The sequence below is a fragment of the Oryzias latipes genome, chromosome 15, assembly GCF_053564925.1.
Source record: "Oryzias latipes strain Hd-rR chromosome 15, Olatipes_Hd-rR_3.1".
Classification (NCBI taxonomy): Eukaryota; Metazoa; Chordata; class Actinopteri; order Beloniformes; family Adrianichthyidae; genus Oryzias; species Oryzias latipes.
In genome coordinates, this window is record NC_136251.1 from 26,874,065 (window position 1) to 26,892,476 (window position 18,412).

General features: G+C 35.4%; 1 protein-coding gene across 4 annotated transcripts in view; it reads right to left on the reverse strand.

Moving 5' to 3' along the window:
* eys (EGF-like photoreceptor maintenance factor) overlaps positions 1–18,412 on the reverse strand; it is a 242,607-nt gene that overhangs the window by 195,799 nt on the left and 28,396 nt on the right. For all 4 annotated transcript variants that reach the window (XM_078932365.1, XM_023963743.2, XM_078932366.1 and 1 more), the window contains 7 exons: positions 17,619–17,733; positions 15,489–15,648; positions 12,031–12,135; positions 7,815–7,954; positions 5,575–5,738; positions 5,166–5,419; positions 2,270–2,374 (listed from right to left, as the gene is read on the reverse strand). In XM_078932365.1, coding sequence (XP_078788491.1) covers positions 2,270–2,374; positions 5,166–5,419; positions 5,575–5,738; positions 7,815–7,954; positions 12,031–12,135; positions 15,489–15,648; positions 17,619–17,733 — 1,043 coding nt within the window. The remainder of the gene's footprint in view (positions 1–2,269; positions 2,375–5,165; positions 5,420–5,574; positions 5,739–7,814; positions 7,955–12,030; positions 12,136–15,488; positions 15,649–17,618; positions 17,734–18,412) is intronic.

The window sequence follows — 18,412 nt, forward strand, 5'->3', positions numbered from 1 at the left end:
AAAGGAGACCAGTGGGTTTTAAGCTGTATTTTGACTATAATTTAAAATTTTCAGAATGTCAATTGAGGTTTCTAAGCCGTTGCTCCTCCCATTCCTCATTAGATGGATTTCCATTACACATATGCGCAAAACATTATCGAAATCCTAGAAATATCGGAAAAACAATTTCGCAGTTATGGTACACTGTTTCCATGAAATCATAATTATGTGAATAAACAATCAGCCATTGTATTTCATAGCATTATGTTTTGTACAATTAGTGGTATGAATCATGTCTATGAAGACTCTCATTCATCCAGGTTGATTCCATCATAGTAGTAGGTTTAAAGGTTGTCATCTGGACTTGGTTTTTAAAGTTGAAGTCCTGAAACTGGTTAGTATTGTCACAACTGACAATACTAACCAGTTTCAGGTCTGACTCCTCCCCCAGGAGCAAATATAAACCAGCTCTTTTACCAGCTATTTTAGAATTAACAAAACCTTTTGGATAAGAGGTGAAACGTATTCAGCTTTAAAAACCAAGTCCAGATGAAAACCTTTAAACCTACTACTATACTGGTATGAATTCCAACAACTTATAATAATGGATTCGATTTTTCTGTGTTTTTTCAGATGCTCAAAGCGCTTACAATGTGTCCATTATTCATTCACTCCTCATTTATACTTGGTGATGACAGAAGCGTGGCTTCCAGTTTGCACCTACGGTCCCTCTGACCTTCACCGGGACATTCGTACACATTCACACACCAGTGGAGCCACACTGGAGGCAAGGAGGGTGAAGTGTCTTGCCCAAGAACACTGAGTAGGGGTGGTTATGCAGCTTTTTTGGGTTAAGTCGGCATGCACCCACATGAATGTATGTTTGATGGAATCAACAGGAGTAAGAGAACCACTTGGAGCACGTTCAAATTAAATGTGAGCTTTTAAAAAAAAAACCACAATAATTAGCTTAGATTTTAAGAAGGTCAAGAATAGACAGACTTGCATGTTTCTTTTAACCTCTTTAAGAGTCATAGCCAGGATGAAATTTTCTAGCACAGATTGGACTGTGGAATAAAGTCATTATTCAGTAACAATACAGAAACCAATTCTGTTATGTAGTAACAAGTCTCTGGACGTTTGTGATGTTTCTGGTGATCCAGAAACAAACACACAAACAAAAATAAAAATGAAAAAAAAATGTTGCCTTTTGTTGTCGTCTCTAAAGACATTTGGATCAATTAACCCCCAGAAATATTTTTCACTAATTCTCATCTATGGAATCCAGAACCACATCCCTGTTTGGGATTGTTTTAAATCGAAAATATACAGCACTAATAACCGGATCTTTTCTGTTCTTTGTGTTTTTTCGCAGCAAAGTAAACATAAACTTGGCAGACCACCCATCTAATCAGATTTATTAAAGTATAAAAAAGATCTAAGACACCTGTTTATAAATCTGTCAGTAAAATTAAAACAGTAATGGACATCGGTGTTCTGTTTGCGCCCAAATCGAATTTCAGGCGAAGGCCAAAAAGCAGATTTACAATGATGCTTTTATATGTCACGAGTGCAGTGAAAGCACACCATATAAAAGGTGATCCACAAGGAAAAAAAAGGTTTTCCTAAAAATAAAAATGTTTAGAATAAGACGGACTTTATGAAAGGGAAACAGTCAGAATCTGCAGAAGCCGAGTGCAGTTTGTCTTGTTTACTAGCAAAACCATTATTAATTAAATCATTCTCAAAGCTGTCAAATGCCAGAATATGGTTTATTGCCATGTCAATGGGCAATGTTTTGGGGGCTTTCATTTTCTAAAATTCGCCCCCAAAACCTGTTTTGTCATCTGTGGGTGTTTACAATGCAAAGTGACATTTGTAGTATCAAGCAGATTGGCTGCTGCAGTCTGACAGGTGCAATCAAGTGATGATTAAGTATTTCATTACTAGAAGGCCCAGTAAAGTCAACACTATATAAAAGAATGTATAGCATTTTCTTTTCATTTAAGATTTAATCTGTAAAGTGCTTTATAATTGGGTGTCAAAAATGTATAGATTAGGATTTACGAAGTCTAAGTGAAATAAAAGTCTAAAAGATCAAGTCTGGATCAATTGCAGCTTTAAAAACTTAGTGCTCTTAGTTAGCCTGAATTAAAACAGGAATATATCTTTCTTTTTCAGATTTTCCTTTAGTGATGTGTCTTGGAGTACGCTAAAATAAAGAAATAAATAAAATGAATTGCATATTCTTGTCAACATACATGACAACAGAAAAGTAAACACTACTCACCAAGAGGACAGTGACATATGTAATCATTTATCCGATCCAAACACGTGCCTCCGTTTAGACAGGGCTGTGACCAGCAATCATTTACATTGTGAGAGCAGGTCCTTCCTGCAGGATAAAAAAACAAATAACCTAAGTTAAATATTACACAAATTACAATTATAATTTATTTAAAAGAAAGAAAAAAACTACGGCCACAGTAAAAGCAATATAACTGCATCCATTACTGCATCCATTCAAAACTAACCTTTAGCATTTGCGTGATAAAAAAGATTCCGGTCATGCCCACAATGCCGTCAATCATTCTTCAGACTCAAAAAAGCAGCTAAATGATTATGTGCTCATGCTGCAGCTTGTACGTATGTAGAAACGGTGAAGCCTCAGTTTTAGTGTCCTCGGGGTAAGAGTTAGATATGGAATTGATTAACTGTTTTACTGACAAAATATAAAGCCCCACCAGTTCTGGCCTCTGGCAATATTTCAGACCTTTTCAGACCTAGATGTCTGGGAGCCAGAGGGCAGCGCTCCTCTCTCTGCACTGCTGGCTACATCAAAGGTAATTGTATTTTTGCCATCATTACCCCATGTACTGGCAAGGACTCAGTTAATTATGTGCTTTAAAGATCTTACATACAGTAATTAGAGCAGCTGCTGACTATATTTAGGCCAAAATGTATTTTTCCAAGTCCAGCACTACACATTTGGACATTCACATCAGTTGATGATGTGACTGATTTGGCCCACTTAGAGTTACTGGCAAAACTTGGAAAAGATGACTGTTATTTTGCATTGTTTTAAAGCAAAATTGGCACTTTTGTCATACTTTTTGTGTTACTGCAATGGATTAGATCAAAAATACTTGTGGATTTTTTTTTCACTGCAAACTATTGGGTACTTGCAAGGATTTAAGCCCCCTTTTTCTTTTTAGACATCAACATATATTGACAAGTTAGACTGGTCATTATTGTCACTGTTTTGGAAACAAAAATGTAGATATACTGTAAGTTTTAAGAATAAGTACCAGTTATAGATTTAATAAGAATGTAATAAAATGGACCAACTTGTACTAAGAACCTATTCTCATTTGTTCACATCTTATTGTAAAATGAGCCATCTCCAATTAATACACTGTTTTTTTTGTCACTGTAATCAAAATAAACAATAATTAGCCAAGGAAATTTCCCCATCGTGGGACTAATAAAGGAATGTCTTATCTTATCTTATCTTATGTAAAAACTCAAAAAATGCAAACCATATGCTTAGAACTAGCAAAAATACTATCTTGGGCTGTATAACATTCAGTCATTTTTCTCATTCATTTTCTAATCCTGTTTTCTCTCTGTTGGGGTCACGGGGTCATGGGGCTGCCAGAGCCTATCCCGGCCACTCGTGGGCGAAGGTAAAGGACATCCTAGACAGGTCGCCAGTTTGTCACAAGGCCACCCATAAACTCTCACATTCCCATCAGGGGATAATTTAGAGTGACCAATTAACCTATGTGGCTGGGTAGCTCGGTTGGTGGAAGGCTCCCACACAGGAATCCAGGGTTCGATTCCTGGAGGTGAAGGAACAATGGTAATGGGTCATTTAACATATCAATGGCGAGCAGTTAACATCACCCAGTCAGGGCCCTTGGGCAAGACCCGTAACCCTTGTGTTATCCTAGGCACTTTAACGTTGGGAGTTGGGTCATCTAGACCCACTAGACATATTATACATATGGACAAATATTTCCACCTTTATCCACCTTTGTCATGGTAGGGAGAACACGTCAATGTAAGGGTGGGGTCATCTAAGATAGCACAAGGGTTAACGCTGCTGCCTCCCGAGCGCGGCTCGTTTGCAGCTCACCGCTCCCCCAGAGGATGGGTCAAATGTGGAGAACAAATGTCGCACAACTAGGTGTGTGACAGAGAGTGGGACTTTCTTTCTTTCTTTCTGGAGGTTATAACATTCAATTTTAATTTTACGTATTTTCCGGACTATAAGTCGCACCGGAGTATAAGTCGCACCAGCCCAAAAATGCATTATAAAGTAGAAAAAAACACAGATAAGTCGCACTGGACTATAAGTCGCATTTTAACTTTCACAACCTTATATGACACAATCATAGCAGACTGTTTATCTAATAATTTCACAGTATTTTTTTCTCAAACTTATTTATTTATTCTTTTCATGAAGCATCATTAGCCAACTAATACTCTGTTTTCATCCTGTATTTGTAGAAACAGTTGCCATTTTTATTGCATTTCTGAATCTATGAAATCATTGGAAAATAAAATATTGTGTTTTTAGCCTTCAAAATCTTACTGTAAAAAAAAGTTTGCTGATTCTCTTAGTCACTTAACATACTCTTAACACTTAACATACCTCATACATCAAATTGATCCAGGAACATCATCTCTGTTCCTCACAAATAAACATAACAGGAGGGTTAACAATATATTTATTTCAATTTATTTCTAATATAAGTCGCTGCGGAGTATAAGTCGCACCCCTTGCCAAACTATGAAAAAAAGGGCGACTTATAGTCCGGAAAATACGGTAATTCTATCTAACTATCTATCTTAGCTTTTTTAGCTTATTTTTTTCCTTTTTTCATGCATGTGTTGAAAACTACTTGCTGCTACTTACTGCATGGACAGATGATTTTGCTACATTTTATTGATTTCTTCTTAAGATTTGTGTTATTTTCCTCTTTTTAGGCTCTCTCTTTGATCGATGTACTTTGTCTTAATTTAAATGTTTGTTAGCAGCCTAAATATTTTCAAATTTATTTGTTGTGGCGTTCCAAATGAGATAATGCACTGTTTGATGCACGTTTTCTCTTGGTACTCTGTTGGCTGCTTCTACTAACGGTCGCAAGGCAGCCTCAGATTCGTATCAGATGGTCTCATACCTTCAAATCCCAAGGGACAGAGGCACCGATAATCACTGATTAGGTCCACACAGGTGGCGCCACTTGAGCAAGGGAAGCTGTTGCACTCATTTGTTTCCACTTCACAGAACGGTCCCTCAAATCCAAGCATGCAGCGGCAGGTGAAGTTATACTGGTGGTCCAGGCAAATGCCATGTTCAGAGCAGCTATGGCCAACACAGTAATCAATGTCTTCCTCACAGAATACCCCTGTGTATCCACTGGGACAAAGACAGCTGGGAACAGATTAAAGAGAATTTCTTAATGGTGTAGGAGGTGAACATTTCTTTTTTCAGCCCCAAGGGAAAAGCAGTAAATGTCAGTAAATTTTACAGTCATTGACATTCTGATGGCAGAATGGCCTGAAGACAATCAAAGCATGAACACTCACCTGTAGCCATCAATCTCATCCACACAAGTGGCCCTATTTTGGCACCAATGTTGAATGCAATCGTTGACATTTATACGGCAGGTCTGACCGGTCCAGCCCCGTGTACAGATACAGGTGTAGCTGCTGGCATTATTCAACACACAGTGTCCTCCGTTGGCACATGGCTGTCGATAAACAAACACTCTTAAATGCATGTGTTACGGAATAAGTTATGTTGTTTTTGAGCTTAAGGAAATCATTTGTTTTCTATGACACATATCTCGGATTGGACTCAACTTAATCTGGTCAGATATCTGCCAATTTTCCAACAATGTGAAGACTAATAATTTCTTGCTGCTGCCAGCCTGAAAATGAGCTTCATTACAGCTACATGACATGCTCATGAATACTGATTCATGCTTTATAAAAGGCCCTCACTATGTATTCCATGTAGCATCTACATCATGTCTTACAAGACAGGATCAATGCTTGTTGAGGCCTGAACCTCTGGAGAACACTAGCACAATTCCTAAGTACCAAGCATTTGTCCTGGATACAACCACTTTATTCATTTAAAAAAATATGAAGGGTTATTTATAATTTCACAGAAGAAGCCCAACATGCTCCACGGGCTGTTTTTTAGCATTTCTCTCCCTTTTTTTTTTATAATTTGGTTAATATTTTGGTGTCAAGAGGCTTCATTATCTATTTATTCCACACAAAGCAACAGCTAAGGCACCAGAACAATATGGAGGTTGCTCCATTTCTTTGTTATTAACACTGGAGCTACAGCTCAGTGTTTATGTTCTTGGAATTATCCTAACTCTTCAGCCATTTGCACAATAAACATAATTCCAGCGGCTTCTGAAGTGAAGAATAGCCGTCTGCCGCTTATATGCAACAGTATTGAATCAGCTGATTCTATCTCTGAGAAAAGCACTTTGCACCATTATGCTAATGTGAGTTTTTTTTATATAGTAAAATCAAAAAGCTGAAATGAAAAGCAGCGTTTCTCTACATCAGAATGAGCTCATTCACGTTGATTACGTAAGCAGTCAAATAGCATGGGCCAAAGAGCATGTGTTATTTTGGTGTTATTTTGGTGTTACCAGATTCATCTCCGATGTAGAGAAACGTAAAGTCCTACAGGAAACTATCAATCTCGATGCCTAATCTTATTGAGGTTCATCTATCAATTTTTAAAGATGTTTATTCAGACTCAGGGGGAACATCAGACAGGAGTCTAAGTCAAAGAGTGAGGTAAACATCAGACGCATTGGGAGTCCATTATATGGTCAAACGGACAGAAATGAAAGAAGAAAATAGACATGTTAACACTACCATACAAATATGAGGAGCTTTTTTTTAGTAGCTAGAGATCATTTATCCTTTTGGTTTTCTAAATGCTTTTCATTTTTAGCACATCACCTGCTGCAGATGTTAATATCATTGTTGAAGTCAGAAATTCTGATGTAAATAGAAATTCACACTGCAAAACAGGTAGATAAAATTTGAAACGTTTTATTTAAATGTACAAAAAATTTGCTAGTTCGGTAAGAAAAATGATCTTACCAAGAGTTTTTATTTTAAGAGAAAATTTCTAGTCACTTAGACACGTTTTCTCAAACTAAGATTATTTTGCTATTGATAAACAAGATTTTTTATTTTTATAATTAAAAATAAACATCAAGGCACATTGAGTATGGTTTCTGCTAAAGTTGATCGCATAAAATGTACATACAAAACAGCAAAATACAAGTCTGCTGACTTGAACAATAATTCTCGGTTTTTACTATTGGGTTTGACTGATCGTGGTAAAAACAATAGACAAGTTTAAAAAATGGTTACTTTCTGTGCGAGAAAGTGTCTTCTTCTTAACTGGGTCTCTGTAGAGATTCCCTCCAAGTCACAATGGCAGAAAGGACTTAGTGTTGAATTATTTCTCTCTTTGACCCATCAACATTTTGGCGACGACGTAGGAACCTTTTTTTATTTGGACTGGATATTGCCAAAATTATAAAAATAGTGTTTGTGTTTTAATAGCAAGTGTTTGTCGTGCTTTAAACTCATTTTCTTTTCTTTTTTTGCAGTATGGTTTAAATGCGACTCCTTGCACAAGCATAACATCTTTGCATTCATGGGCCAATTGTTGTGTTTTGTTTTATTGTGTTTTGTTTTGTTAATTTTATAAAATATATATATATACACATATAAAAACACGGTAAACATTTTTTTTTTTTTTTTTTTACATTTTTACTTACTTGAAAATCTTGAGGACATGGTACATGGCAGCTGTATTCAAACCCTTTTGGGAGATCCAAGCATAGAGTCTTTGTGGAACAGGTGCTGGTGGGCAGACCACAGGCATCTATATCCACTTCGCAATTCTTTCCTTGAAAACCTTTAATTCAAAAGTTTATAGATGAAATTTAATCAATTATAGCAGAAACAATAATAGAGTAGATATAAAGATCATAACTTATCTCTAATTTCCATTAATGTAATAGGCCTTTTCTTCAAAATGCTCAATAAACAATGCCAAAACTGGACCACGAGCTTGAGTTCCTTATCCACCTTTTTATTTTTTTATTTCTCTTTTTAATCCTCCTTTTGATGTAAAACCCATCTGGTGATTGGGACGAAGTAGCGTCACAGGTTGCAGGACAGCGCCTGAACACCAGCCTAAATTGTTTGTTTTGTCCCTATAGTTTCCCTGGACACATGCACACACCCAGGCATTCACGTTTCACATTTTTTTCATTCTAAGGCTGCAGCCTTGGTTGGAAACAGAATCTTACTCACCATCTAAGTTTTCCTCAACAAACAGCCAAACCAGAGCATTGTACACATCAGCATACAAATCCACAGGAAACAGGAAGTGACTTCACATGTCAGAATAATTTTTTTTTATTTTTGCTTTGTTCCCCTTTCTGTCTAATTTTGTTTCAAACCAATTTCTGTTTTTCAATTGTTACTATCTTTTTTTTGTTTTGTTAAAAATTTCTGAAAACGACTTTTTGTCTTTAGGAGCTGTAATGACCCTTTTTTTTGATTAGAACTCAATCAAAAAAATGTTGGCAGATCCAAATCTGAAGCTTCTTAAACCAAATAATGACTTAACTTAAAATAAAAATAAAATAGTGAGTTGACATAACTATAATTTTAAAGAGTTGTTGCAAACATAAGACAAGTCAACACTTAAAAAACAAAATGTAAAAATCACAATAAGAGATTTGTATTACATTTGATATGTATGTTGTAGTGTAAGAAGTAACATGATGACCTTCAATGGGAGGTGCAACATAAACATGGCCATGTGGTAGAGCAGTCTTGAACGGTCCAGTGAGCAGGTGAAAAGACAAGTGTTGAGCCTTCTGGGGTGTTATGGGTCCAATTCAACTTGACATTTGTGATGGGAGATTCTCACACAATAACCCAAAAGAAAAAAAACTTTGCAGTCTTTTCCTTTTGATCATAAAAGATAAAAGCTTGCTCTCCACAGAGATGTTGGCCCACAAAGACCAAAAAAGAAAAAAAAAGAGATGCCAATTGTCATAAGCCCAAAAATGAGTTTTAAAAGAATATATATATATATTAAAAATCAGTAAAGATGGAATTGAAGAGGGAATGAATTAACTTAGATTTGCTTTGATTACTATATATTTGCCAAAAAATATATTTTTTAAATCAATTAACTTCTCGCATGAGGGTCATCAGACCAGCAAACTTGTGTAGTTCATCAGTATTATGTGTGAAGTTGCATTATTCAAACGTATTAACAAAACCAAAATATGTTCAGAAACATCTCAGTGGGGCAAAAAACGTTTTGTTAGTCCCCCATTCTGCAAGTTGTCCCACTTAAAAAGATCAATTTGGTCTGTAACGTTAATCAAAGATACACTTTATTTGTGAGAAACAGAATGAAAAAAAAATCCAGGAAAGCACAGTGTATGACTTAAAACTCAAAATTTTATAATATAAAGTTGAGAAAGGTGTAATCCTATAGGTCTTCAGCAGGATTTCACATTGTTGCTGCCGTTTTGGTCCATTCTTCCATGCAGACCCTATCAAGAGATGAGATGTTTTGGTGCTGTTGCTGGGCAACACAGACCTTCAACTCTCTCCACAGATTCTCTATAGGATTGAGGTTAAGAGACAGTCTAGACTCTAGACCACTCCAGAACATTGACATATTTTTTTAAATAGCCACTTTTGATGTACAGCACTTTCTGTTACCAAGTATGAAAAGTACTATATAAATAAAGATTGATTGAAGGACTCCTTAGTTTCCAGGGCGGTGTGTTTGGGATCATTGTCAAGCTGGAAGATCCAGCTATGTTTTATCCTCAATGCTCTCACTGAATGAAGGAGGTTTCTACCAACAATTTCACCATTTTGGGCCCTAGTGATTCTATACATAACAAGGATCAGTCGTCCTGACCCCTTTGAAGAAAAGCAGCTCCAAATCATGATGTTTCCACCCCCGTGCTCCATAGAGGGTATGTTGTTCTTGGGAGCATCTCAGAGGTTGCAGTCTAATCGATTAAGAGTGTGGACCAGGTGTTGTTATACAGATAACCAGTTTGAACAGGTGCCATCAATACAGGTCATAAGTGGAGGATAGAAACGCTTCTTTAAGGAGAAATAATCTCCCTTAATGATAATCTGTGAAGGTCCTAAATACGTCATTCACTTGAATTTACCTTACGTTCTTTATCTCACAGTTGGACTTGTATCTATGATGAACATTGCAAACCTTTTTCATATTTTTAGGGGACGGAATTTGCACGATGGGTGATTGCCAAATAATTTTGTTGCCTCCAAAGTAACTGACATGGAAACCACATTGAACATAAAGGGTTAGGACCTGCCAGCTCATTAGATGATCATTTTATCTCGATTTTGAAGCTAGTTCAAATGTGCAAGGTCAGATGTCATTAGAGATTACCATTATGTAACTGTACTAGTCTTTTAGTACTTTATGCATCCTGTCTTTATTGTTAAACATAGAACTGTACTTCCACTGCAGCCAGACACATGAAGTCTTTTAAGGTACAGATACTTAAATAATAATAATGGATTGGATTTTTCTGCGCTTTTCAAGACACCCAAAGCGCTTACATTATGTCCATTATTCATTCACTCCTCATTCATACTTGGTGATGGTAAGCTACGGTTGTAGCCACAGCTGCCCTGGGGCAGACTGACAGAGGCGTGGCTGCCAGTTCGCGCCTACGGCCCCTCTGACCATCACCGGGATCATTCATGCGCATTCACACACCAGTGGAGCCACACTGGAGGCAAGGAGGGTGAAGTGTCTTGCCCAAGGACACAACGACATTTTGGCTGGTGGGAGCGGGGATCGAACCGCCAACCCTTCGATCATTGGACGACCCGCTCAACCACCTGAGCCACTGTCGCCCCTTTTTACTTGTCCTTTACTTAATGTTGTGGTAAGTGTGGGTTTATTAATTGATAAAAATCCATTGTCTATTAGAGCCACTTTTAAAGGCAACTGAAATTGCATTTCTTTGATTTCATAAATGTTACACGTTATATGTACAAGTGGGGAAAAGCAGGACTTTACTAATGTCAATTCCACATTTCCAAGAAGGGCCAAAGAATTTCAGCTGAGACAAGGAGCTAAAAATAAAGACAGCAAATTCTTGTGAGAAAAAAACAACACCTGGACACCAAGATGCTTTGTGTCTTTGGTCTCCACATGCAGGAAAATGTTCCAGTTCAGCAAGCAAGAGCAATTGCCAGACACTCAAACTAGGCCATGCCAACACCAGTAACCATCGGCTCATCGTCCTTCAGTTTACATTCAGTGAATGTAAATCAAACTCTGCCAGGGGGTTACAATAAGCAATTATGGAAAAAATCCCCTTATTAGGATTGTTATTTCATAATATTTTCACCATTAGGTTGTAATTTTGAGCTCTGACATTGTGCTTGCAGATTTTTCTCAACTGTCAATCATGAGCCAAGACTCCAAACTGGCACAGCAAATAATATGCTAAAGACTCTGGCTGCTACTCATTTTCTTTGTAATGCACAATGGAGCATGGAGTCTAATCAGCTGCATGCTGGGAGGAAGACTCACCATAATGGCCATTCCTGATAACTTATGGTTTTATAATGAAGGAATCTGAGAGCTTTCTTCAAATATTTTGAATTTAACAAACCCTAATTGCAAAGTTTAATTGGAAAACACAAAAAAAAAGGAGAAATCATATTGGTTATAAAAAAATAGTATGTGACATAGTTGAGGACCCTACCCAGCAAATGTTAATCTCTGCAAGTGCCAGAGAAGACAACATTATAAAGAATGTTTTAAACACAGTGGAAAAAATACCAAATAGAGACCAAGACCAAACAAAGACCAAATAGATTGAACTTAATTAAAAGTTACAAAGCAACATGATAAAAGTCATCAATGGAACTGGGCTGAAACATTTTTAAGGCGGTGTTTACCTGCAGGGCACTGGCACTCATAGTCTCCAACCAAGTCATAGCAGGTACCATTGTGCTGACAAGGGCTGGAATCACACTCATAGATCTCTATCTCACACATTGTTCCTGGAAAAGGAAGTGAAAAAAGACAATTAACAGCTTTAATAGTTTACAATTTTCTTGTAAAAGCACAAAATATTTGTCACTTATCACTTTTCTTTTTCTTGCCAAAAGAAAAGAAATAATCGATGCAAAAACAATTTCCCAGTCACAACTATAAAAATAGCATGATACACATTAAAAAGCTTTACTCTATTGCTCTCTTTTTGCCAAATATGAATCTAAATTCACCTACCATTAATTGAATAAAAAAAAAAGTGATTTCTGATTTGTGTTGTAAATATTTTAAACTCCTATTTCATTTTAAAAACTTGCTAAAAATAGCTGATGAAAGAGGATTTTCTTCAATCTAGCATAATTTCAAAGCTTCATTTTAATTTTACAAACAAAGATTGCATCAAGGACATCAGTGTTTAAACCTTCTGTTTAAAAAGAAAAAAGATTTTTGATTGAATTGGCCAGGCTTCCACTACGGTAAATGGACAGTAAATAACCAATTTTGTCATAGCAGATGAGGCTGTGGACTCAGGTTATTTGGGGGAAAAAAGCCATGCTGGATGCTCAGCTGCTTCAGCAGCTGCTGGTTCCACCGCTGTGGTTGGGGTTGGGGGGGTGGGCCTGTTCACATGTCAGCAATTCATTTAAAATGTCTTATCATCAATAACAGAGCACCACAGACATGTAGCCTTTTTGACAGCAGCGAACTCATCCTACAGAAGAAACAACATGATTGATTTTGCAAAGGCTGTAGCCGCAACAGGTCATTACGTATACAGAAAAATAGAAATTCATGGTTACACGGAGAAGCTGCAAAAATATCCGCTTTAATCATAACCAATTTGTTTTCAGACAAAAGACAATACTCTCTAGTTAAGGAAATACTAAAAGTTGAAAGCAAATGTGAGCACTTCAAAATGAGTGTTCATTAAAAACTGTCTGTCTTAACCCAGAAAGTTTTTCTATAGCAAAATAATCATGAAAAAAATATGCTTTTTTCTTAAAATCATGGTAAATGACCCCATTGACAGATTTTTTGTAAAAAAATTTCAATTTTTTTTCCCACTGATTTCTAGGGAGGCTTTTTGCAGTGTATGTATACAGAAAATTAGAAATAAAATCTAAGAAAATGTTGACAGGTACCAACCTGTCATACTTAATAGTGGAGTCTCTAAATAAATTTCAAATTTAAAATAGACTTTTTCTTTTTCTGCATCTCTTATTTATTTCTAAGACACAAATAACTAAGATGAAAAAAAAGATTTTCATCAGTTATTGAGGGGTTGCTGAAGTAAAATACATAATTTTTAATGTTGAAGCTTTAACATGTTCTTTTAAAAAAAAACCAACAAACATCTAATTTCTTAATTATCTAGATGTCTAACAACTTACAGTCTAGTGTCTTTACTCTGCTGATTATAGAAATACTTAAAAATGTATTTCTTACAAGGCTGGAAAATTTTGTTAAGAAACAAACTAATTACCGACGATCAATATGGTTTCAGAAAAAAATAGATCAACATCCATGGCAAATAGTCAATTAACTGAAGAAATTATAAGTTCACAGTTCATATTTCACAGTAGGAGTGTTCATGGATCTGAAAAAGGTTTTTGACACTAATGATCATAACATTTTAGCAAACAAACTGGTAAGATATGGAATACGAGAACTGGCATTAAATTGGTTAAACCGTTACATTAAAAACAGGCAGCAACTTGTACAACTGGAAAATTGTAAATCATCCCGGCTAAAATTAAGCTGTGGAGTACCACAAGGGTCAATATTAGGTCCAGCACTGTTCATCATGTATCTACACAGCATACACATGGTTTCAAAAACACTCAGATACTTTTTATATGCCGATGACACAAGTATAGTATGTACAGGGGAGAATATCAGGGAAGTTGTAAAAAAAGTAAATACAGAGCTAGGGAAACTAAAACAATGGTTCGACATAAATAAACTCTTACTCAATGTTAACAAAACTAAATTCATGATTTTTGGAAATCAGCATGTTTCTGCAGATTTAGAACTAAAAGTTACTATTGATAATCTTGTTTTGGAGAGAGTGACTGAAATTGAGTTCCTTGGAGTAATTATGGATTACAAAATAAGCTGGAAACCACAAATAAACTAAGCTTGCTAAACGCATTGCAGTGTTTGGAAAAACTATTGTTATCTGAAAGTCAGTTTGCATGTTTTTTTGTCTACCGGTACAAATATTGGACTTGAATTAAAACAGAAGAGCTACATCACAGTCACTTTTGCATGCCTAAAAACAATATGATGCAAAAGTCTCCTAAAACCATGATTATGATAATTACTTAATTTGCATTTAAATTTTAACCAGGTTTTGTAATTCACTACTAACAAAAAAAAAATGTAATCCAAATGATGGAAATTTTGTGTAAAAAAAAGACGACAAGCTTTATTGTAGCTAAAAATGATCAGGTCTGAAAATGTAACTGACTTTCTATTTTTAACCTAAAATGGGTTTGTTTGTTTTTTTAGTCATAATACATTTTAGTTTAGATTCCAAATGTTTCAAAAAAATCAAATTTGAGCAGTTTCCTGGCATTGAATGCATTAATTTTACCTATAAAATTAAGCTGGATGAGGATGTGTGCTGGACGATGTGCCTTATTTCCCTCCTGTCACTGCCAACTGGGTGATTCTGTTTTTAAAGAAAGTGTCAAATCCTTTTTAAGACCCAAATGATTTGCAGCAGAAATTTTGAAGACAAAACCCAAGCGTTGGCTTCTGCAGCACTCCTCTCTGAGTGCACTCCTCTCTGCAGTTAGAGAAGCCAGCAGCTGCAGCTGTCAGAGAGCTGTCTGCGTCAGCCCGCTGGTATTCCTATAGAGCACTGTTACCCTGAAAACCGCATAGAATACAACTTTTCCACAAACGTTATTTTATGTTTTTGCTTTTTTATTTATTTAATCTATCTGATTGTTAAAACAATGTTAAAATCAACTGATCCATTTTCTCCCTTTGATCAAATCAAACTTAATTTCAACAAAGACCAATGTTCTTTTTCTTGTTTTTGCATTTTATTTTATGCATATACTTCAATTTAGATACATATTCTATTTGCTTGACTTCTTTGATGCATATTGTTAAAAGTTTTGAACAGGTAAACAGTTATTTGGACAAAATATTGTGCACTTACTCTATATGCCTCTTTCTTTACATCACTTTACTTATACATTGCACACAAATGTTGGCAGAATTTGAAAACCCACGCTCCTTAAGTCTCACTGCATGCTTTATTTTTTGTTTATCCTAACAAAAAATAAACCACAATACAGCAAAACAGAGACAAAGTGTGACCGGTAAGTTGATACTGAAACCATCTCACCTATGAAACCAGGTAGACATTTACAGGTGTACTGTGGGGGAGATGTTGGCTGGCTCATTGTGATGCATGTGGCTCCATTCAAACAGCTGTTTGTTCCCATGGCGCAGGCATCACCAACATGTTGACAAAGCTCTCCAATCCATCCAGGGCCACAAACGCACTGCAGGGATATGGCATAGTGTCACATGATCAGTTAATGCATCATGGATAGCAATACACAGCGGACAGGCGGTACAGGAACACAAAACTTTGTCCTTTTGTTTGGTTGGTTTTTAAGTTTTTTCTGCACCAGCTGAACACTGCATAGCTTAGATTCACATTAGCTTAGATTCATTTACATATTCACATTGAACTATTACTTTGAGCATTTCTGCCTTTATGTTTTAAGTGGTCTGGCAGCTTTCTACTGTAGGCACAAGTGAATAAATACTGGTGTTGCCCTCAAATAAAAAAGGTTGTTTTTCTGTAATGACAGAATGCCCTTAGATATAACACATGACTTTACTTTGACACTTTAATGTTAAATCTGCTTGTCTTCATGTGATTTATACTCCTTTCGTTCTTAGAAAAAGGAATGGGAAAATGTTTTGAGAAGTTAAAAGGAAAGAAAAAAAATCATCTATTATGAGGAATCACTGAGCAGATTAAACCCAGAACTATAAACTGTAGACTAATAGAATAAAGAAAATTGGAATTTACCCTACAAGGTAAAAAAAAAAACATGTTTCTCACCTAAAAAGAGATCAAAACAAGTTATTGTATTAGTTTTTAAATAAAAAATGTAAAAGTGATTCAGCTTTTGAATAACACATGGATAGTAAAAGCACCAACTAATAAATTTCTATTTTATGTTCAGTAAGACGTGGAAAGGCCAAAGAAAAACAGGAAGAAAACAAAAAGCAAAAGGAAAAAGGGTCATTTTCAATAACAGCTTTTCATCATACCCAACCCATGTGAGCACTTAACGAGACAAAGTGTCTAAAAGCAAGTATTAGATGAGATTCATCTTTGGAGGTTTACTGGAAAAAAACTGAAAATAATCAGGAGCATTAGGTTTTGAATTAAAAAAAGGAAACATTTATGACAACTGAGAAATGTAGAGGGACATTACACCAAAACCCAAGTGAGAGAACACAATGGTTAATGGGATAGATTTGAATGACTGATCTAGTATTTATTTCATTTAAAGATTTGTTTAAATAAAAAAAAAGTTAATTAATAACCAAGGATAATACAGCTTCTTAACAAAAATCAAAAAGCTCATCACAAATGTGTGCAACTGATGTGTCTGTTTGCTTTGGATCTTACGGAAAGTTTCTACAAAGCAAAAAACAATTAGATATTAAAATATTGACAGATTTTCAAATGAAAACAAATTCAATTCTGAAAGAATTAGAAAAGAAAATAATTTCATTCATATTTCTATGTGTTAGTAAAATGCTTGTCAGAATTAATTCCCTTGTAATCTATCGGCCAAAAACCACTTCTCCCAAAATATTGACAGCACCTGACAGTTTTTTTTTTACAAGTATACTGTTGTTGTTTTTTATTTTAATTTTTTATTTTTTCAAATTGAAAATATTTTCTTTTATCTACATAAATTGTGGCTTTTCTCTCTTCCATAAAAGATCCCACTGCTCCCCCAAATAAATAAATAAATATTTTATATATATATATATATATATATATATATATATATATATATATATATATATATATATATATATATATATATATATATATATATATATATATATATGTATGTATATGTATGAGATGTTTTTTTTTCTCCTGTAGATTTCTGGGAAAGAAGAGAAAGAAGGACATTTAAACAGGTTATGAAAACTTTTATTTTTAGTTTTGTGCAGTGGACCAGTTGCACTTCATGTTGAATTAGGTTGCAATTCAATAAAAAATAAAGTGGCTATCAACTTGCCTTTATGACATAAATAAATAAATGAATTCTCTATGCCAGTTTTTACTGAAACAAAGGATTTACTGTAAGCAGTGCTCTTCTTGTAAGTGAACCAACACTGGGTTTTATTGTCCACATTGAAGCTCTCATTCAGAAATTTGGCATGTCATTTTTGTCGAGTGTTTCCTCGCACCTACAAAGAGTGAATTACCCACCTGGTGTCCGCCAATTACACTCAAGCACAATCCCTCATTTAGGCAGATGATATTGAGCTGCCTGCAGTAGTCAATTATTTCTTCACAGTTTCTTCCAGAAAAGCCACTCAGACATCTGTTGAGAGGAGGTCAGTGTCATCAAAATCAATTCATCCTGAACCATAAGCACCAGGGCCACACGCCATTGTTTCCCCTAATAAGACAAACAGGACTGTAATTTAGTTTACCACCTGAACTTATTGTGACACAGAACTGATTGAAGGAGGTTTTTCACACTCTCCCTTGACCTGGATTGTTAAGTGGTTGGAGTTAGCACATCAGGAAAGATGAGATTCTATCAGAAAACACAAACTAAATTTAGAATTTATCAAAATTCCAACATGATAAATGCGTTTAAGATAGTTAATGTTTTTTCTTAATATAAGTTTCCTACTGCAGATTTCTAAAAACTTTTTGGGGATTTATTAAACATAAAAAAGCATAAAATCATACAATTAAAAAGCAACCTGATTAAATGAACCCTAAAAATTTAGAAAAACATGTTAATAAACCACAGTACTGGGTCATGACAATTTTTCATTTTGTGTTTTATAAAATGTTGTAACAAATATGTATAAAAACAGCAAAAACATAACTACTTTTAGCAAAAGCTAGGGCTGCACGATATGAGGAAAACTCGCGATATGCGATATTGGTGATTAATATTGCGATAACGATATAATTTGCGGTATATAAACAAATATCAAACCAACCAAAAACATCATTTCCATTTCAATGCAACAGTATAAAAATTA